General features: G+C 40.6%; 1 protein-coding gene across 4 annotated transcripts in view; it reads left to right on the top strand.

Annotated features, from left to right (window-relative positions):
* NSD1 (nuclear receptor binding SET domain protein 1) overlaps positions 1–22,953 on the top strand; it is a 176,466-nt gene that overhangs the window by 108,017 nt on the left and 45,496 nt on the right. For all 4 annotated transcript variants that reach the window (XM_025387635.1, XM_025387633.1, XM_025387634.1 and 1 more), the window contains 7 exons: positions 1,694–1,818; positions 5,074–5,344; positions 6,586–6,695; positions 10,221–10,296; positions 12,486–12,604; positions 13,993–14,136; positions 18,107–18,230. In XM_025387635.1, coding sequence (XP_025243420.1) covers positions 1,694–1,818; positions 5,074–5,344; positions 6,586–6,695; positions 10,221–10,296; positions 12,486–12,604; positions 13,993–14,136; positions 18,107–18,230 — 969 coding nt within the window. The remainder of the gene's footprint in view (positions 1–1,693; positions 1,819–5,073; positions 5,345–6,585; positions 6,696–10,220; positions 10,297–12,485; positions 12,605–13,992; positions 14,137–18,106; positions 18,231–22,953) is intronic.

Consider the following 22,953-nt stretch of genomic DNA (forward strand, 5'->3'; position numbering starts at 1 on the left):
AAGTGAGAAAAATATGTAACATGCTTACATATGTAAAAAGTATACCTTCAGTTTGTCAGTAAGCTGGAAGAAGTGGATAACAAGAAAGCTTTTAATATTGACAGAGAGGCTCCAGTTTCTTTGTTCAACCATGGTGATAGATCTGAATCAGGGTGATTGTGATAATGAAGATGACATTAACACTGCAGAAAAAGTACCTATAGATAACATGGTTAATGTATGTGATGGGCTTATTGAAGGACCAGAGCAGTGTTCGTTCATAACAGAAAAAGAAATCATGTCAGTTTATAAAATGAGAGCCTTGGGCCAGGTGCAGTGTCTCACGCCTGTAATCCCAGCACTTTGGGAGTCCAAGGCGGGCAGATCACTTGAGGTCAGGAGTTCGAGAACAGCCTGGCCAACATGGTGAAACGCTGTCTCTACTAAAAATACAAAATTAGCCGGATGTGGTGGCAGGCGCCTGTAATCCTAACTACTCAGGAGGCTGAGGCAGGAGAGTTGCTTGATCCTGGGAGGTGAAGGTTGTAGTGAGCTGAGATCACGCCACTGCACCTCTGCCTGGGTGACAGAGCGAGACCCCGTCTCAAAAAGTAAATAAATGAATAAAATGAGATCTTTCTAGACAATACTTGTCAATGAGACAGATGACTTTAGAGGAAACATTTTAAAAAGCCATCCCACAGAATGCCTCTTTATTCCTAGAGGACTTCCTGGCTTCTCAACTGCTGCTGATGATGTTTCTTCTTACCTTATAAAACAAAACAGTATACAGTAACCTTTTAATCAAAACACAGCATCATAGATGGAGACACAAAGCCTGATGTTGTAATTACTGTTTTTTATGAGCTGATACAAGTATTCTAGTGATGCTCCTGTGCTGCTCAGCTACCCTGAACACATTACTTTCTCACTGTATTAATGGCATGTCATATTTTTACTGTTAAGTACTTATGTGTGAATAAGTGTAAGAAAATGTTTGCCTGTCAGTAGCATATAAATTCAGAGGCAGTAATGATGGTAATGCCAAACAACCACAGATATTCCACATGGGTGGCTGAGATAATGACACTTTTGCTTTCTTATGGTTCACTGTACACAAACTTTGTATAATGCAGAAAATAAATATTTTGTAAAATTACCTTCAGGCTGTGTGTATAAAAGATGTATATAATACATAAATGAATTTGGTGTTTCAACTTGGGTCCCATCCCCAAGATAACTTACTATATATATGCAAATATTCCAAAATAAGAAAAATTCTGAATCACTTCAGATCCCAAGCATTTCAGATAAAGCATACTTAACCTGTAACTCAAGATGTATTTTACCCGTTAACCTGTTCTAGATGCTATTTCTTTTTTTTTTTTTTTTTGGTATATATTGGCTTTATATGTACAGGTGTCAGTGACCATAAGACCTGGCTTTAAATTTAACCTTTTCCTCAATATTGGATGGGCCACATATATTCTGTAATATACGTATATAAGGTAACACAAGCCCTTTTGTCTCCCCTAGCTCCTTTTGCATATGAGAAAACATAAGCCATTTTGTACCTTTTGCATCTTAAGCCATAGTCTATTTTACTATGTGGTTTGCCGTCTGGTTACTTTTGGGAGTATCAGATGGTCTCATAAAAACAGTGGGTTTTCCTGAAGCTTTTTGATTAATATTGAATGTGTTTATCATCTTTTAGCTGTGCGGTCAGAGAAGAAACGCCTTAGGAAGCCAAGCAAGTGGCTTTTGGAATATACAGAAGAATATGATCAGATATTTGCTCCTAAGAAAAAACAAAAGAAGGTACAGGAGCAGGTGCACAAGGTATGTTGCAAAATTTCGGCAAACTTTCACTGGTCCTTAGGAAACTGCAATTTTATCTTCAGTGTCATACTTTACCTTCATGAAACAATAATTTGTTTAACTGGGATCTTGTTTTTTATTCTTAGCTTCTAGCACAGTACTTAGGATTTAGTGGTTATTCAGGAAATATATAAATGAGTCTACATATTGTATTTCTTTATGTATATATTTTTCCCTCTTTGCCTTCAAAGAGTATTTAATGACTTAGGAATATTGTTATGATTTAATCTTAAGTAAATATATAGGATATAAAGTGAAATATATATAGTCTGACCCTAATTTCAAAAGTAAATATATCTTATTTGTCTTATTTTTTAATTCAGTTTTTAAAAAATGCAGTATTTAAGAGACATTTTGACGTTCTACCCCTACATAGTTTAATATGTAGTTTAAAAATGGAGCATTTGCCAGGCACGGCGGCTCACGCCTATAATCCCAGCACTTTGGGAGGCTGAGGTGGGCAGATCACAAGGTCAGGAGATCGAGACCATACTGGCTAATATGGTGAAACCCCGTCTCTACTAAAAAAATACAAAAAATTAGCTGGGCATGGTGGCAGGCGCCTGTGGTCCCAAGCTGCTCGGAAGCCTGAGGCAGGAGAATGGCGTGAACCCGGGAGGTGGAGCTTGCAGTGAGCCGAGATCAGGCCACTGTACCCCAGCCTGGGTGATAGAACGAGACTCCGTCTCAAAAAAAAAAAAAAAAAGAGCATTTTCCTTTATAATCAGTTTAACATATTTACATCTTATATAAGATCTGTTTATCTGACATCAACTGTCTTTCAAATTTCACCAGTTATCCCCTAACCTTTACCTTTGGATTATTCATACCAGGACTCAGTCTAGGACTGCTCATTGTAACTGGTTGTTATGGTTCTCAAATCACTTTGAATTCAGAATAATCCCTTTTTTCACGATCATGATCATGTCTATAAGAGAGTGACATGTAAAGTTATCTACTTTCTGTATTTGTGTAATTGCTTCCTCATAGGTGTCAGTTAGATTGTTTTCTCTATCTCCTGTTCTCTGTAAAGGGGAAGATAGAACCTATCAGTTTGATAGATTGAAGTTGAACATTTTTAGCTAGACTATATCAGAGATGATGATGTGTAATATAGAATTGCATACTAGAGGGTTAAAAAAAGGAATGTTTTATTCCCATCAGCCATTCCCTGACAGTTTGTTCTTTCTTTTTTAAAATTGAGACAGCGGCCTGGCGCGGTGGCTCAAGCCTGTAATCCCAGCACTTTGGGAGGCCGAGACGGGCAGATCACTTGGTCAGGAGATCGAGACCATCCTGGCTAACATGGTGAAACTCCGTCTCTACTAAAAAAATACAAAAAACTAGCCGGGCGAGGTGGCGGGCACCTGTAGTCCCAGCTACTTGGGAGGCTGAGGCGGGAGAATGGCGTAAACCTGGGAGGCGGAGCTTGCAGTGAGCTGAGATCCGGCCACTGCATTCCAGCCCGGCCGACAGAGCAAGACTCTGTCTCAAAAAAAAAAAAAAAAAAAAAAAATTTTGAGACAGCATCTTGCCCAAGCTGGAGTGCAGAGATGCATAAACACGGTTCACTACAGCCTTGACCTCCTGGGTTTAAGCAGTCCTTCCATCTCAGCCTCCTGAGTAGTTGGGACCACAGGTGCACACTACCACACCTGGCTAATTTTTAACAACAATTTTTTTGTAGAGGCGGTGTCCCACTATGTTGCCCTGGCTGATCTCGAATTCCTGAGCTCCAGTGATCTTTCTGGCTCAACCTCCCAGAGTGTCGGGATTACAGGTGTGAGCCACCATGCCCAGCTTCCCTGATGGTTTTTTTGAAAACCCCAGTTGAAGATCTTTACCTATATCAATAATATCATTAGAGGTTACAAAATGAAGACTTTCAGATTTTATTACTTTCTCTATTTTTATTAACTGATAGTCTCTTTCATTAACTGGACTCTATTATTGTCCTGAAATACTTGAAAGGCAGAATAAGTGCTTCTTTCTTTCCCATTAATTACCAGTTGTAACATTAAAGAGTTCATTAGTAGTTGTTTTAATTGGAGACATTAGAGCAGTCTTTTCCCCCTGCTTTTGAATTATTGTTGTGGACTTATCAATATTATAGCTTCAGTGTCTCAGTCAACTTCATTTAATTTTGATTTATATATATATATAACACAAATTTTATTTTATTCTTTTTTATTTGTTTATTTATTTTTTAATTTTTTATTTTTTTGAGACGGAGTCTCGCTCTGTCGCCCAGGCTGGAGTGCAGTGGCGCGATCTCCGCTCATTGCAAGCTCCACCGCCTCCGGAGTTCACGCCATTCTCCTGTCTCAGCCTCCCTAGAAGCTGGGACTACAGTCGCCCGCCACCACGCCGGGCTAATTTTTTTGCATTTTTAGTAGAGACGGGGTTTCACCGTGTTCGCCAGGATGGTCTCGATCTCCTGACCTCATGATTCGCCCGCCTCGGCCTCCCAAAGTGCTGGGATTACAGGCGTGAGCCACCCCGCCTGGCCTATCCATTTTTTTTTTTTTTTTTTGAGACGGAGTCTCGCGCTGTGTCACCCAGGCTGGAGTGCAGTGGCGCGATCTCGGCTCACTGCAAGCTCCGCCTCCCAGGTTCAGGCCATTCTCCTGCCTCAGCCTCCGAGTAGCTGGGACTACAGGCGCCCGCCACCACGCCCGGCTAGTTTTTTGTATTTTTAGTAGAGACGGGGTTTCACCATGTTAGCCAGGATGGTCTCGATCTCCTGACCTCGTGATCCGCCCGCCTCGGCCTCCCAAAGTGCTGGGATTACAGGCTTGAGCCACCGCGCCCGGCGGCCTATCCATTTTTAAGTGTACAGTTCAGTGGCATGAAGCACAGTTACATTGTTGTGCAACCATCTCCACCATCCATCTCCATACTTTTTTTCATCTTTCCAAGCTAAAAGTCAATACCCCCTAACCAGTAACTCCCTTTTCTGCTCAGCCCCTGGCAATTGCCATTCTATTTTCTGTCTTAAGAATTTTCTTATTCTAGATACCTCATATACTTGAAATCATATGATTTTTGTTCTTTGTGTCTAAGTAATTTCCCTTAGAATACATAATGTCTTCAAGGTTCATCTACTTTTTGTAGCCTTTGTCAGAATTTCATTCCTTTTAAAGTGCGTTATTCTTTTTGACACTTAAATTACAACAGTTTTGGCCTGTGGACTCTATTTTTATTTTTTGTTCTTAGGTAAGTTCCCGCTGTGAAGAGGAAAGCCTTCTAGCCCGAGGTCGATCTAGTGCTCAGAACAAGCAGGTGGACGAGAATTCTTTGATTTCAACCAAAGAAGAGCCTCCAGTTCTTGAAAGGGAGGCTCCGTTTTTGGAGGGCCCCTTGGCTCAGTCAGAACTTGGAGGTGGACATGCTGAGTTGCCGCAGCTGACCTTGTCTGTGCCTGTGGCTCCGGAAGTCTCTCCACGGCCTGCCCTTGAGTCTGAGGAATTGCTAGTTAAAACGCCAGGTAAGGTGGGGTTGGGGTCTCAGTATTTGAGCAGATATGATTAGAGGAAGCAGGAGATTTTAGTATGTTTTGATGTAAAGCCAACATTTTATCTGTATACAATAAACTACTCCCCTTTGTCCTGGGAAATACTTAAAATGATGGCTAATTAGATATAGTTACTAACCACGAATTGTGGCACGCTATCAAGATGTATTTTTAATAAATATGCTCCTTGCTCCAGTGTTGCTCTTCATGATTGTTGATCAGCCACTGTGTAAATTAACAACCAGGATAACAGGGCTTCAAGAGGGGCACTGCACATTAGTGGAAAAAGCATTATGCTTCAAGTGCTGGCTCCACCAATCCTTGTGTTACTTGGGAAGTTGTTTAATCTCTGAACTTGTTTCCTCATTTGTAAAATGGAGATCATAATGTATTAATGTATAATATGATATACCTGACAACATTGTAATTACCAGTTCATTAGAAGTTAATTACCAGTTACTTCTCACTTGATGATTCTTTATATATCACCTGGGGAGAGTTGGATCTAAACATATTGTCTCTAATTCACCTCGTAACTATTGAATATTATAGTCAGTCAAGGAATGGGAAGAATCCTCTTCTCTGTACCCCTTTACATTTAGATGTGACTTTTTAACATTATCAACAGTAGCTTTTGATGTTACTACTTAAAGAAACGATTCCAATTGTGCTTAAACTGGTTGGGTATAATAAAAAAGATTTTTGAAAGAATAGTAAAGATAGTTATTATTTCAGTACCTACTACGTGCCAAACTCTATTAAGTCAGCTCTTTTATATAATTCTTGAGTGATCCTATGAATTATCTTTTACCTACTGAATTTTATTTACTTAGGTGCAGAGCAGGAACTGTAATCTTGGTCCATTTATGACCATTATCCAAGCTCTGTTTCACTCCACTTCTTATTTTGTCCTCACCAACAATTGGTTGCTATAAAGAGAATTCTGTCCTTTTGATTTCTCCCTTAGTTATTTTGTGATTTAAAGTCACCACACACACATCCCTCACATTAGTTTGTGCTTGCATTGAGAACTATTTACTTGTTTTGTTTACTAATATTTTATAATAAGTAAATTACCCTCCTGCCTCTTCCCATAAGATGATGGGGAAAACATCAAAAACATTGAGATTCATTTTTTGTGGTATACAGATTTTTTAAAAATTAACTTATGCCCAGTTTCTAAACCATCTAATGTAAAGATACATGCATTTCAGGAAATTATGAAAGTAAACGTCAAAGAAAACCAACTAAGAAACTTCTTGAATCCAATGATTTAGACCCTGGATTTATGCCCAAGAAGGCGGACCTTGGCCTTTCTAAAAAGGTATGTTATTTTTGTAAGTTCTAAAAGAAAGAAACTCAGGAAATGAGGAATGTTAAAAATGACATTTTGAGTAGTAGTTATAACATCGATGTACGTACATATAGAAATTAGTGTGTCAGCAGGCATACATGATCTGAGAGTTCCTACATGAAAGACTGTTTTGCAGTTGTGTGATCATGTATGTATATAAACTGGTTTCAGGTTTCCTTTCCAAGTGAAAAAATTTTTTAAATGCATTGAAGATTAAGTTTGTGTTTGTTATGATTTCTTTTCTGGGTTCAAATCCTGTTTTCTACTACACCACTAGTCTTCTGTATCCTATTGCCGTGTCGTCGTAGCCCTTTTGTTTTGTTTTTTTTTTTGAGACAGGGTCTGATTCTGTCACCCAGGCTGGAGTGCAGCAGCATAATTTTGGCTCACTGTAATCTCTGCCTCCCAGGCTCCCCAGTTAATTTTTTGTATTTTTTTTTTTGGTAGAGACAGAGTTTCAATTTTTTTTTTATGTGATGAATACGTTTTGTGTTTTATTTAAGAAATCTAGTGTGATGGCTGGGCACAGTGGCTCATGTCTGTAATCCCAGCACTTTGGGAGGCCAAGGCGGGCAGATCCCTTGAGGTCAGGAGTTGGAGACCAGCCTGGCCAACATCGTGAAACCCTGTCTCTACTAATAATACAAAAAAAAAAAAATTATATATATATATATATATATATATATATATATATAGGCGTCGTGGTACCTGCCTGTAATCCCAGCTATTCGGGAAGCTGAGACAGGAGAACTGCTGGAACCTGGGAGGCAGAGGTTGCAGTGAGCTGAGGTCACGCCACTGCACTCCAGCCTAGGTGGCAGAGCAAGACTCACTCTCTCTCTCAAAAAAAAAAAAAAAATTCCCTGATATTCATCCTCACCCTCTCTCAGATTCCCAGTGTCTTTGAAGTATTAATTATACTTAATAACTCTTTGTCACTGTTGAATTTTTACTTTTGGGGAGGGGGGTTGCCATTAAATTTGGGACCAGAGCAAGAGAAAATCAGAATTATTGGTTATGGCTAGCACTAAACTCTGGAGAAAAGTGTCCACTTGTCTGTTTGGGAGTCTATCCTGCCATCTGACCTGGCCTACTTCATTGTTGAAGTCCTGGTTACTCTGAGGTATATTTTGTCATAAGGCTAAAGCCATGATTCAGTTCCATTTTAGTTTACCAGGCACACCACCACACTGTCTGCAGGTGGATTAATCCGTATGTCACAGGTGTATTAATCAGTATGTCAAACAGAATGAGAAATGATCTGTTCTGGTAGTGCTTTAAGGGTACTCTGGCTTAATGTATATCCACACTAGACTATATACACAAAGTAAGTTACTAGCATCTTAGTCATATCCTCTAAGAAGTTCTTTGGTCTTTTTCATTCTAAACAGAACAGTTTGATTTTTATTCATATGGTATGATTGTTGTGTGTGTGTGCATGTGTGTTTGTGTGCGTGCTGTTAATTTTATTTTAAGTTATAAAATTGATCATAATAGAAATGAGAATATTTCCTGCATTATTCTCTGACTGTAGTTTGGGGAGCATTGTAATTATTTTGTTCCACAGCTTTTGGGTAACTGTTAAACAGTGAACTAATTGGTTATCTAAATAAAATGATTGCTATTTTAAAAAAAAATTACGGAAATGTATTTTGTGGATTTGTCTAGGAGTCTCGTTTTGTTGAATTGGATACCTAACATTTGCCCATTCATTTTACTTGACATGGTTAGACTTCTGATATATACAGAACATGAGGAGAATTGCAGTCTTATGGTTTATTAATATGATAAAATGAGCATTCAGAAATTCACAACTGTATTTTATCTTGTTTAAGTCCCGAACATTAGGAACTCTACAGCAAGAATGGCCTTTATTATTTATTTATTTATTTGAGACAAAGTTTCACTCTTGTTGCCCCAGCTGGAGTGCATTCTCTGCTCACTGCAACCTTCGCCTCCCAGGTTCAAGCAATTCTCCTACCCCAGCCTCCCCAGTAGCTGGGATTACAGGGATGTGCCTCTATGCTCAGCTAATTTTTTATATTTTTAGTAGAGACGGGGTTTCTCCGTAGTAGTCAGACTGGTCTCGAACTCCCAACCTCAGGTGATCTGCCTGCCTCAGCCTCCCAAAGTGCTGGGATTACAGGCGTGAGCCACCACGCATGACCAGAATGGCCTTTATTATACTGACTTTTTGTAACCACTAAATGTTGTTTTACAGTTATGATGAAGAATATTATCATTCTTGTAGGAAAAGACATTTGCTTGGGATGGAACTGATTCATACAAGTATTAGTAGTGGGTGAATAAAATGTTTGGCTCTTGATTAGACTCCTGATGTTGAGTATTTGTTTTGAGTTTTAATGTTGCTTTAATTTGGATTGATCTGAAGTCATTTTAGGTTGGCATGCCATTCAGTATTTTAGAACTGTTTAATATACAGTTCACCAAGTAAACAGGTCTGTGTCAAATCTAATAGCTGTGAATACAATTGTAGGAAGATGGATTATTTTTCTTCTTCTTCTTTTTTTTTTTTTTTTTTTTTTTGAGACTTGCTCTGTCTCCCAGGCTGTAGTACAGTGGCGCGATCTTGGCTCAGGGCAACCTCCGCCTCCTGGATTCAAACAATTCTCCTGCCTCAGCCTCCCTAGTAGCTGGGATTACGGGCGTGTGCCAGCCACTGTACCTAGCTAAATTTTGTATTTTTAGTAGAAATGGGGTTTCACCATGTTGGCCGTGGTTGGCCAGGCTGGATTCAAATTCCTGACCTCAGGTGATCTGCTCTCCTCGGCCTCTGAAAGTGCTGAGATTACAGGCATGAGCCACTGCACTCAGCCAGGAAGATGGATTTTAAGAACAGGGTGGACTGCCATAAAATTGAGCCTGTACATACCCCTTCTCTTTCTCCACTTCAGTCACGGAAAGCATTGTGTATCTAGTCTATATGTTGGAAATTTCTGGCAAGTCTTTATTTTTTCTTAAGGAGTATGTGGTGTTCACAGGTCTGTTGGAACATTTTTTTTTTAAAGACGGCGTCTCGTTTTTGTTGCCCAGGCTGGAGTGCAATGGTGCAATCTTGGCTCACCGCAACCTCTGCCTCCCGAGTTCAAGCAATTCTCCTGCCTCAGCCTCCTGAGTAGCTGGGATTACAGGCATGTGCCACCACCCCGACTAATTTTGTATTTTTAGTAGTGATGGGGTTTCTCCATGTTGGTCAGGTTGGTCTTGAACTCCTAACCTCAGGTGATCCACCCCAGCCTCCCAAAGTGCTAGTATTACAGGTGTGAGCCACTGTGCCCAGTGTTTTTCAATCTGATTCCTTTCCCCCTGAAGTTTCTGTTCAGCCCTTTACTATGGTCATGTTGATGTTTTTAATTGCTAAAACAAGTCAAAATTCAATATCCGTGGCAGCTGACAATTCAGACTTTGGCATATAAAATAAAGGGTTCATTTTTTCATTCCTCTGTAAATGGTGTTGTTTTCACTTATTTGTAGTGCTATGAAGCTGGTCACCTGGAGAATGGCATAACTGAATCTTGTGCCACATCTTATTCAAAAGATTTTGGTGGAGGTGAGTATTTTTGAGATTTAAAAAATGTAATGCAGTAGTAAGTTTGAAGCGCTTTGTCTGTTAACCATAAAAATTGTTACATGTGTAAACCAGACCAGTGAGGTACAAGTTTTAAAACTGGTTTGCCCAAAATCTGCTTCCTCAAACAGATAAAATATTCATAAATTGAACATCTACCAGGGCTTTTAGTAGGAATGCTACCTGTAATCTTGCTAAAGCATTACAGAGAGTTAGGTTATTATCTGTAGTATTCCTGTTTTATAGAAGAAATGTGAAGATGAGCAAAGAGTATCATGGGAATATTATATTTCGTGTGGCCTACGATTATTAAATTTTCTAACAAGTAAATCTAGCAATATGTTAGCTTATTTTAGCCATGTGGCAATTGTAATCCCATAGGTTGCTCAATTTGCTTGTAAGATTTAAAAATAAGCTGCTTTCAAAATAATATCAGGCCGATCATGGTGGTCCACAACTGCAATTCCAGTGTTTTGGGAGGCCAAGATAAGATAACACTTGAGGCCAGGTGTTCCATCCAGACCAGGCTTGGCACTTAGTGAGACCCTGTCTCTATCTACAATTAAAAAAAAAATTAACTAGGCATGGTGGTGTATTTCTATAGTCACAGCTACTTGTTAAGCTGATGTGGGAAGATCCCTTGAGCCCGAGAGGTTGTGGCGACAGTAAGCTGTTGCTCACACCAGGCACTGTAGCCTGGGCAACAGTGAGAGACCATGTCTCTTAAAATAATAGTAGTAATAATAACATCAGCTCTTTTCCTGTATTTTTATATTTCATTTTTGAAATAAAACCTACAACGTGAACTTTATCCATTATAAATTTTGTGTAAGTGTTCCAACTTATGAGAATTTCAGACCTTTCTGTTGTAATCATACTATCTCTTCTTTTAGTGTTAGGCTGCAAGCAGTTTTGATGGCAGAGCTTCTCCAACTCAATCAGGCAGTCAAAAAAGCTCATTGAGGCAGTCTTCAAAACTCCACCTTTCATATTGTTAACTAGCATAAATATCCTAGAATGTTTTAAGAAATATCTCTTAGATTCCCCTTGATGTTTCTATAACACCGTTGAAATGTGTTTAATGGAAAGTGCAGGAGGGACTAGAAGAATTTCTCTCTCTGGTTTTTTTTTTTTTTTTTTTTTTTTTGGTTTGAGACAGAGTCAGGCTCTGCCGCCCAGGCTGGAGTACAGTGGTGTGATCTTGGCTCACTGTAGTCTCCGCCTCCCGGGTTCAAGCGATTTTCCTGCCTCAGCCTCCTGAGTAGCTGGGACTACAAGTGCATTCCACTCCACCTGGCTAATTTGTTTTGTAATTTTAGTAGAGATGGGGTTTCACTATGTTGGCCAGGATGGTCTCGATCTCCTGACCTCATGATCCTCCTGCCTCGGCTTCCCAAAGTGCTGGGATTACAGGCATGAGCCACTGTGCCCGGCCTCAACTCTCCATCTTAATCCTTTTTTTTCTTCTTTTTTTTTTTTTTTTTTTGAGATGGAGTTTCGCTCTTGTTATCCAGGCTGGAGTGCAGTAGCGCGATCTCGGCTCACTGCAACCTCTACCTCCTGGTTTCAAGTGATTCTCCTGCCTCAGCCTTCTGAGTGAGATTACAGGCATGCACCACCATGCCTGGCTAATTTTGTATTTTTAGTAGAGACAGGATTTCACCATGTTGGCCAGGATGGTCTGGATCTCCTGACCTCATGTGATCTGCCGACCTCAGCCTCCCAAAGTGCTGGGATTACAGGCTTGAGCCACAGTGCCTGGCCCTTAATCCATAAATCATATAGTGATTTATATTATTGTCTCCAACCTCGAAGTCTAGGGAGTGCTATCTTTTCATGACTAGTAAAAAGCATTTCTCTTTCATCTATAGGATTTAATTCCTTTGAGGAACTACAAGATTTGTCATTTCAATCATATAATTAAAAATTTCTGTGATAACCTGTACACTTATTATTAATCTATATGAGGGAGAAGTTACATATATGTAGCCATTTCCCATCTAGTTATGTCATCATGAGTTAGTCTCAATTCTTATTTCCCCCGTTTTCCTAATCCACAAAGCTAGAGAATTCAATGAGTTTTAAGGTTGGTTTTTATTCTATCAATAAGATAAGAGATTTTGGACATGTGTGTTATTAGCCAGCAAATAACACCTATTTTCCTGCCATAGGCACTTCCAAGATATTTGACAGACCAAGGAAGCGAAAACGACAGAGGCATGCTGCAGCCAAGATGCAGTGTAAAAAAGTGAAAAATGATGACTCGTCAAAAGAGATTCCAAGCTTAGAGGTAATACTCAGTTCCTGATCTTTTCACCTTCTACAGAGAAGCTACTTTTCACACCAGAGGCCACGTCCCTCTTTCCCTTGAGTTTTCTTAAGAATACTATTCTACTGAAATGGCTGATGGCCATAAGGAATCTTGGAGGAAAAGTACAGCCTTATCCTAATAATGAGGCAAGGCATGTATTGCAACTGTCAATATGGTCTTTTTAAAAGATCATCACATCCTATGCTGTAGATGTCCAATCAGGTATATAATTGTTTCATCGTTAAGTAAACTTGTAAAACCAGAGAGCACAATATCAAGTCAATATATGATCTGAAGGAACTTAGATACTGCCCTATAAAAGTTGAGACTGGCCAGGTGCCGTGGCTCATTCCTGTAATCCCAACACTTTGGGAGGCCGAGGTGGGAAGATAAATTGAGGTTGAGAGTTCGAGACCAGCCTGGCCAACATGGTGAAACCTCATCTCTACTAACAATATAAAAATTAGCTGAGTGTGGTGGCGTGCGCCTGTAATTCCAGCTAATCAGGCAGAGGCACAAGAATCACTTGAACCCTTGAGGCAGAGGTTGCAGTGAGCCGAAATCATGCCGCTGTACTCCAGCCAGGTGACAGAGTGAGACTCTGTTTTAAAAGAAAAAATTGAGACTGCTGGCTGGGTGTTGTGGCTCATGCCACTCAGCTCTTTCGGAGGCTAAGGTGGGAGGATCATTTGAGAACAGGATTTCGAGACCAACCTGGGAAATACAGTGAGACCTTGACTCTATTTGGAAAAAAAAAAAACAACAAGTTGAGACTGCTGTGATTAGCGGGGAGATTTACTTGCTTATTTCTTGAGACCATCAGCTACTTAATCTTGGGACAATTTTTATGAATATCGGCCTTCAGGAAACAAAAGATTTAAAACGATTTACTTGCAAAGCATCAGTGCAATCATTGATATTATCTCTGGGTTTCCAACTCAAGTTAAAAGAGAGTTAGAAGTCAGGTCAGCATCACACGTTATGATGCAGAATGTTTCTTTCCAGGACAATTTGAATAGAATGCCCAAGAGGGGCATTATTTAGGAAACACTGATCTTGGAAGGACAAATAAGTAATCAAATAAACTTAAGAATGTTTTCTCTCCCTTAGTGAAACCTTAAAATGGAACAGCTCAGAAAGTTCCAGTGGAACAAACAGCCTCAGAGCAGTTAGTGGCAGGGCATGAGGCGCCCACTACCCGCCCAATCACAGCAGGGTTAGAACTAACATTGCATGCAGTCCGCCCGAGTGATTGGCTGAACATCTGTAAGTGCTTAATGGCTAGACAAATAGCAGCCCAGAGGGAGGGGGTCAAATGGAAGAGACATCAATAATACAGATGTGGGACATTATTTTTTCTTTGCAAGGGAGAACTAATGCCTCACAGGACGGCCGCAAGCCCCAAGGAGACTGTTGAGGAAGGTGTGGAACACGATTCTGGGATGCCTGCCTCTAAAAAAATGCAGGGTGAACGCGGTGGAGGAGCTGCACTCAAGGAGAATGTTTGTCAGGTAGAGAAATGTTTGCCAACTTGTGTATTCATTGCATGTTCATCTTGTTTTGTTTTTTTGTTGTTTTTTTTTTGTTTTTTTTTTCTTTTGAGACGGAGTCTTGCTCTCTCGCCCAGGCTGGAGTGCAGTGGCGCAATCTCGGCTCACTGCAAGCTCCGCCTCCCGGGTTCACGCCATTCTCCTGCCTCAGCCTCCTGAGTAGCTGGGACTACAGGCGCTCGCCACTGCGCCCGGCTAATTTTTTCTAGTTTTAGTAGAGACGGGGTTTCACCATGGTCTCGATCTCCTGACCTTGTGATCCGCCCGCCTCGGCCTCCCAAAGTGCTGGGATTACAGGCGTGAGCCACCGCGCCCGGCCTGCATGTTCATCTTTAAAGGGAAACCCACTCCATCTCTTTGTGGTGGTTTCTTGGTAGAATAACAATGCTTTTGGATGATCCCAGTGGAGTCACTTTCTTTAAGGATTTGACCCTTTTTTCTCCCCACAAAGAAAGATACTTGGAGAAATAGTTTAGTGTTGGCGAATCACCTGCCCTTAAGGCCCATGAGGGAATATATGCCGTGAAACAAGTCTGAGATGGAATATGCGAATCTCTGGTTGCTTATTCAAATATAATTCTCCAGTACTTCTCATGGTGTCAGAATCTTTGGGTTTGTAAGGAACTTTTCAAGGGTAATTTTAGCTTTGAGATATTTTTCCTTTAATGTGGTGACTTTAGAAAGCCTACCACCTATATTGTTTTATTTAATTAATAAATATTTATACAGTATTTACTGTGTATGAAGTATTGTTCCAAGCACTTTGTAAATATTACATTATTTAGTCATCCTAATAATCTCATAAGTAGAGTTCTGTGATTATCCCCATTTTGCAGATGAGGAAACTAAATTACAGAGAGGATAAATAACTTGCTTATATTCATCAGAGAACCCTGGATTTAAACCTCAGCAGTCTGGATTTAGAATCTCCCTCTCCTTTTTTCTAACCTTTAAGCTCTGTTGGACTTGGTTGGTTTAGAGTCTTCACCATTGTGTTGGATTGCCTCTCTGTGAGATAGGGGATTCCACTTTATTGTTAAAGAGACTTTTAGTCTTTGTGAGTAGAGTCAGTGACCATTTGAGTATTTTTTTTTAATGGTCTTGATTTACCTATGTAATTCTTAAAATTTGGTGTATAAAAACTTGAAGACAGGCGATGTGCAGTGGCTCACACCTATAATCACAGTGCTTTTGGAAGCCGAGGCAGCAGGATTGCTTGAGGCCAGGAGTTCTAGACCAGCCTGGGCAATACAGTGAGACCTCTGTCTCTATTGAAAAAAAATTTGTCTTTTTAAAAAAATTAGCCAGCTGCAGTGGCTCATACCTGTAGCCCAAGAGGTCAAGATTACAGACTTTTCTTTTAAGTAAACAAAAACTTGAGGATATTAGTTCTTCATTTATTTATTTATTTATTTATTTATTTATTTATTTATTTATTTATTTTTGAGACCGAGTCTCGCTTCGTCGCCCATGCTGGAGTGCAGTGGCGTGATCTCTGCTCACTGCAAGCTCTGCCTCTTGGGTTCACGCCATTCTCCTGCCTCAACCTCCTGAGTAGCTGGGATTACAGGTGCCCACCATAATGCCTGGCCAATTTTTTGTATTTTTTAGCAGAGACGAGGTTTCACCATGTTGGCCAGGATGGTCTCGATCTCCTGACCTTGTGCTGGGATTACAGGTGTGAGCTACCGCCCCGGCCAGTTCTTCTTTTTTAAACTGAAACCATAGGCCGAGCACAGCACTAATCTCAGCACTTTGGAAGGCTGATGTGGGTGGATCATTTGAGCCCAGGAATTTGAGACCAGCCTGGGCAACATGGTAAAACCCTGTCTCTGCCAAAAATACAAAAATTAGCCAGGCGTGACAGTGTGTGCCTGTATTTCCCTTGCTGGGGAGGCTGAGGTCATTGGATCACCTGAAGCCAGGGAGGTAGAGGCTTTAGTGAGCCATGGTTATGCCAGTGCACTCCCATCTGGGTGACTGAGAGAGACCCTATCTCACAAATAATAAATAGCAATAGATAAATAAGTTGAGATCTCTAAAAAAGTAAACTCAGGCCAGAAAATGTTATTGTTGCCAATATAATTTCTTTTTTTTTTTTTTTTTTTGAGACGGAGTCTCTGTCGCCCAGGCTGGAGTGCAGTGGCCGGATCTCAGCTCACTGCAAGCTCCGCCTCCCGGGTTTACGCCATTCTCCTGCCTCAGCCTCCCGAGCAGCTGGGACTACCGGCGCCGCCATCACGCCCAGCTAGTTTTTTGTATTTTTTAGTAGAGACGGGGTTTCACTGGGTTAGCCAGTATGGTCTCGATCTCCTGACCTTGTGATCCGCCCATCTCGGCCTCCCAAAGTGCTGGGATTACAGGCTTGAGCCACCGCACCCGGCCGCCAATATAATTTCAATCCAGTTTCTTTGCCTATTATCTTCACTATTACATACTTGGACCAGATCCCAAACAACAGTGTTAATCCTCAAAAACAGTTACGCTCATTATTTACTTAGTGAGACAAGTCAGAGTGTAAACACATTTTACAAAGATCATTTAATGAAAAGATTAAAGGTAAGGTGACCCTATGGTCCTGGCTTGTCTGGATCAGTCTTTGTGTAGGTCCCTTGTGCTGTCATAATTTATTAATAGCTCTTCCTTTCACTCTCAAGTGTCCCAGTTTGAAAGATAAATTACATGGTTATCCCAGTTGAAAATTAGTCTATAACATTTAGTTAATGCGAAACTTTTGTTTCTTATTCACGTTGTAATTAACGTTTTCCTATTTAAGTGCTGAAGGTCAATTTTTTTTACTATATATAAAAACATGTTATTGGTGCTCTGAATATGCAAAGTATAATATATAATACTGTTTTTCAATTTTTACATGTGAATAGTAGATAATGGGAATCAGATGTTTGAAGATAGCTCAGACTATAGGTTGATAAAGTCCCTGGGGTCCCCTATCAATTCCAGGCTACCTTTCTAACCTTTCTCCCTAAAGCTGTCCTAGTTAGTTTTTTATTTAAGCTTTAATTCTTAAGTGATCAAGACCTATTCTGTTTCTATGAGTTTTTGAAGCTAAAACTTAGTCACCTTTCCCCTTGTTCGCTTTTCATAGTAGTACATGGCTTTAAAAAATATTTGGGCTGGGTGCGGTGGCTCACACCTGTAATCCCAGCACTTTGGGAGGCCAAGGTGGGTGGACCACGAGGTCAGGAGTTTCAGACCAGCCTGGCCAACATGGTGAAACCCCATCTCTACTAGAAATACAAAAATTAGCCAGGCGTGGTAGCGCATGCATGCCTCTAATCCCAGCTACTCGGGAGGCTGAGGCAGGAGAATCAGTTGAACCCCGGGCAGCACAGGTGGCAGTGAGCCAAGATTGCGCCATTGTGCTCCCTCGTGGGCGACAGAGCAAGACTCTGTCTCCAAAAAAAAAAAAAAAAATCATAAATCTTACATTGTTTTATTTCCTAAGCCCCTGTCTTAAGTGAGGCCCTATCTTAGCTGAGATTATTTCAGAAAAATGATCTCTCTCTGGGATGGTTCTAGGTGTGTCCCAAAAGGGCTGTTTAGACCTTGGTGGGAGCTCTTTTGGAACTTTATGGCCCAAGTCTAGCTAGCCGGTGTCAGTTGCTTGAACCATTCAGTAGCTTTCTGGTTTATCTCTATGCTCTTTTCTGACCTTTTGACTCGAACTCATTTTCCATGTAGCAGTCAGAACATTCTTTTTAAAAATGAATACCTGATTTTAGCTTTCCTTTGGTAAAGTTCTCCAATGGTACACCTTGTTAACTAGAATAAAATCTACAACTACAGGCCCTTGCCTCTTTCTCACCTCATTTTCTGCCACTTTTAACCTTTGTTTACTTTAACCCACTGACACTGGTTTTACCCTTGATTCTCAAACGTGGAAAAACAGATGTTTTCTTTCTCTTAACAGAATTGTGAAAAATTGGGTGAGCTGCTGTTATGTGAGGCTCAGTGCTGCGGGGCTTTCCACCTGGAGTGCCTTGGATTGACTGAGATGCCAAGAGGAAAATTTATCTGCAATGAATGTCGCACAGGTAAAGTAGATATCGAATGGTCTTCCTCCAAAGAAAGTTTGAATTTTAAGTTTTTCAGGAAAGACATTTATTGGAGACACTATTTTGTGGCAACACTGGGCTAGTTGTTACAGATATAGAAATGGTGCTATGGAGTCACTGCTTTCAGAAAAGCTACCAAGTGAATAATAAATGGGTAGCATAATATAGCGCAAAAAGCATTGTATTGGTGATACATTCAGAGTGTAATGTAAGCAAAGATGAGCTAATGCCATAGAGGAAGATATCTGTGTTTAGCTGTAAGAGAGAAAGAGAAATTGGTGTCGGGAGGGGAAGGGCAGAAGGTCCAGTAATGAAAATGTGTAAAACATTTGGGGAATATAGAATACAAGCCAATATGTTTAGAGTTTAGGATATTTTAGTTAAGAGGCATAGGCAGTAACTATGAGGGCTTCTTGATTACTGGTAATGTTTTATATTTCTTAATCTGCATAGTGATTACATGAGCATGTTTACTTCATCAACTATACTCTTAGGATGTGTGTACTTTACAGTGTGTACATCATACATCAATAAAAATATTTACTAAAAAAGTTAAAAGATTATTTGTGAGTTATAATGCTTAGATTGGATTAGAAAATAGGGATAGTCAGCTGAGACCAGCTGGTAAAGCACTTCATAAAGCTGTGCTAAGTAAAGTGTTCTTTTTTTTTTGTTTTTAAATAAGAGATGAGGTCTTGTCCAGGTTGGAGTGCAGTGGCGTGATCGTAGCTCATTGTAGTCTTGAGCTCCTGGGCTCAAGCAATCAGCTTCCCAAGTAGCTGGGACTACAGCCACTTGCCACCATGCATGGGTAATATTTTTTTATTTTTTATTGAGATGGGGGTCTTAACTATGTTGCCCAGGCTGGAAAGTGTTCTCTCACTCTCTCTCTCTCTCTCTCTCTTTTTTTTAAGCATGATATGTAGATGTTACAGCATGTAAACAGTGAAGAACTCAGGGCTGGGGTATAGATCTTATGCCTGTAAGTCATTGAAGCTGCACATATGGATCATACTTCCCAAAGAAAAAGTGTCATTAGGATAAGATAATGGTCAGTGACACTACCTGGGCATATATGCTCTTATAACCAGTTATTGGAAGGAGAGGAGGAGCTAGTCAATATCTCTGAAGCCACAGGAGTCAGGTGTTACCTGTAGGGGCAGATGTAGCAAAGACACTAAGGAGGTTCTGGATTGAAGAGAGGATTTTGTATGTGGCAGTGAGAAAATGCCTCAATTTTTGCCAGAGGATGTCTCATTACACTAGATTGAAGGGTGAGTGGATAGCCGTATATATAACTTCTTGAAGAAACTTGACTTCAGCAGAAAGGAAGATAGTACCTAAAGGGAGGATATTATAGGGTCAAGAGGAAAATCAGTTTGAGTGTGTAAAACAGCTCTATTAAGGCAGAATTGAAGTGCAAAAAATTGCACGTATTTCAAGTGTATGAGTTGATAAATTTTGGTATGTATATATGTATGCACCTGTGAAATCATCACTCCGCATTATTATTTTGAGATTCAGTAAGGTTGTGTGTATTTTATCACTGAGTAGTAGTTTGTTGTGTGGATTTACTTGGTTGTTGATCCATTCATCTGTTGATAGACATTTGGATTGTTTCCTGTTTTGGTTATTATAAATAAAGCTGCTGAGAACATTCAAGTTTTTGAACACTTTGTACCCTCCCTGCCCCTTCCCTCCCCCTCCCGTTTTTCTTTTTTTTCCTTGAGACAGGGTCTCTCTGTGTCGCCTAGGCTGGAGTACAGTGCTATGATTCTGGCTCACTGCAGCCTCAACCTTCCAGGCTCAAGCAATCCTTCTGGCTCAGCCTCCTTAGTAGCTGGGACTACAGGTGCCTGCCACATGCCTGGCAAATTTTTAAATTTTTTTTTAAAGACAGGGTTTTATTACATCATTACCGGGCTGGTTTTGAACTCCTGGGATTAAGCAGTCCTCCTTGTTCAGCCTATGAAAGTGTTGGGATTATAGGTGTAACATTAACACACAATTCCTGGCCCCATTTTCTTTTTTCTTTTTTTCTCTTGAGATGGAGTCTCATACTGTCGCCCGGGTTGGAGTGCAATGGCACAATCTCGGCTCACTACAACCTCCTCCTCCTGGGTTCAAGCAATTCTCCTGCCTCAGCCTCCCGAGTAGCTGGGATTACAGGCATGTGCCACCACACCCAGCTAATTTTTGTGTTTTTAGTAGAGACGGGGTTTCTCCTGTTGGTCAGGCTGGTCTCAAACTCCCAACCTCAGGCGGTCCACTTGCCTTGGCCTCCCAAAGTGTTGGGATTACATGCCACTGCGCCTGGCCAACTTTTTCATTTTCTTAATGATGTGTTTATAAGATTAATAGTTCTTAATTTTTATTAAATCCAGTTTATCAATTTGTTCTTTTTATGGACTGTGATTTGCTGTCATAGCTAAGAAGTTTTGCTTAACCCAGTGTCACAAAGTTTTTTTTGTTTTGTTTTGTTTTTTCTTTTTAATCTGCGACAGAGTCTCACTCTGTCACCCAGGCCGGAGTACAGTGGCACGATGTCACTCACTGCCACCTCCACCTCCCAGGTTCAAGTGATTCTTGTGCCTCAGTCTCCCTAGTAGCCAGGATACCAGGCATGTGCCACCATGCCCAGCTAATTTTTGCATTTTTAATAGAGACAAGGTTTCACCATGTTGGCCAGGCTGTTCTCAAACTCCTGATCTCAGATAATCCACCCACCTTGGCCTCCCAAACTCCCAAAGTGCTGGGATTACAGGTGTGAGCCGCTGTGCCCGGCCAGTGTCACAAAGATTTTTAGTTCTATGTTTTCTTCATAGAATTTTTTAGTTTTACATTTCACTATTAGGTCTATGATCTATTTTGTATTAATTTTTGCATATGACATGAGGTATAGAGAAGATATAATTTTTTTATTTTTGGTTTTTTAAATTTGTGGTTTTGTTTCCTTTTTTTCCTAGAAAAGTTATTATCTTTGAGAGTAGGAAGTTTTACCAGTTTAGGTACAGTGTAAGAAATGGGAGTCATTTATTAGTGCTCTTGGCTTACCCTATTTTCCTGCAATAGGGTGATCACATCATTGTTTAGATTGCTCAGGTTTAATAATAGCTACCACTCCTGTAATCCCAGCACTTTGGGAGGCTAAGGTGGGTGGATTATTTAAAGTCAGAAGTTTGAGACCAGCCTGGCCAACGTGGCGAAACCTCGTCTCTACTAAAAATACAAAAATTAGCCAGTCATGGTCGTGGGTGCCTGTAATCTCATGTACTTGGGAGGCTGAGGCACAAGAATCACTTGATCCCAGGAGGTGGAGGTTGCAGTGAGCTGACATCATGCCACTGCACTCCATCCTGGACGACAGAGGGAGATTGAGTCACCAAAAAAAAAAAAAAAAAAAAGCTACCAGTTATTCAGCATCAGGTAGGGTTTTGCCTGTTTAATATTTCTTAAAATATTTATTTGCTGGATGTTCTCAGTGTTTATAGATAAAATGGGTGATTTGAATGAGCTTCCATTTCCAGCAATTGCCTGCAGGAGGATTCATGTTGAGGTCTGTTTGCCTGTCAAGCTTAGGCTCTTTTTCTTATGTTGCACTGCATCTTACAGAGAGAGAGAGGTCTGTGTTTTATGTTTTTATTATTTTATTTTATTTTATTTTTTTCTGAGACAGAGTCTCCTTCTGTGGCCCAGGCTGGAGTACGGTGGTGCGATCTCAGCTCACTGCAACCTCCACCTCCCAGTTTCAAGAGATTTCGTGTCTCAGCCTCTGTGGTAGTTGGGATTATAGGCACCTGCCACCACACTCAGCTAATTGTTTTGTATTTCTAGTAGAGAAGGTGTCTCACTATGTTCCCCAGGCTAGTCTTGAACTTCTAGCCTGGTTTTGACTTTTTATTACAAAAATCTTAAGACATACACCAGGGTAGAACAATGTAAAGAATCTCCATGTATTCAGTTAATTTCAGTAGTTATCAACTTCTGTCTCATTTTCTCCATATATTTCAAAGGGTTTCTAACAGATACAACATCTAATGTATAGCAAGAATATATGATAACTTATTTGTATCATCTACCAGCCAGTTCATTTTCAAATTTTCTCATTTGTCTCAGGGATGTCTTTTTATTATGTTTTGAATCAAGATCTAGATCCAGAGAGAGGCCAAAAGCTTCTCTGTAGGTTTTCTTAGGGAGATTACCAGCATTGTATGTCGGGTGATTTCCTGTAGTGTAAACTTTTTTATACATCTCTTTTTTTTTTTTTTTTTTTTGAGACGGAGTCTTACTCAGTCGCCCAGGCTGGAGTGCGGTGGCACGATCTCGGCTCACTGCAAGCTTCGCCTCCTGGGTTCATACCATTCTTCTGCCTCAGCCTCCCAAGTAGCTGGGACTACAGGCGCCCGCTGCCACGCCCGGCTAATTTTTTGCATTTTTAGTAGAGACGGGGTTTCACTGTGTTAGCCAGGATGGTCTCAATCTCCTGACCTCGTGATCCGCCCGCCTCGGCCTCCCAAAGTGCTGGGATTACAGGCGTGAGCCACCGCGCCCAGCCTATACATCTCTTTAGTTTCTACTTATCTATAACAATACTGCCCCCACACCTTTTTTTTTTTTTTTTTTTTTGAGGTAGGGTCTCGCTCTGTCACCCAGGCTGGAGTCTACTGGTGTGATCTCAGCTCAGTCAATCTCCATTTTCCAG

This window comes from Theropithecus gelada, chromosome 6 (genome assembly GCF_003255815.1).
Source record: "Theropithecus gelada isolate Dixy chromosome 6, Tgel_1.0, whole genome shotgun sequence".
NCBI classification, from domain to species: domain Eukaryota; kingdom Metazoa; phylum Chordata; class Mammalia; order Primates; family Cercopithecidae; genus Theropithecus; species Theropithecus gelada.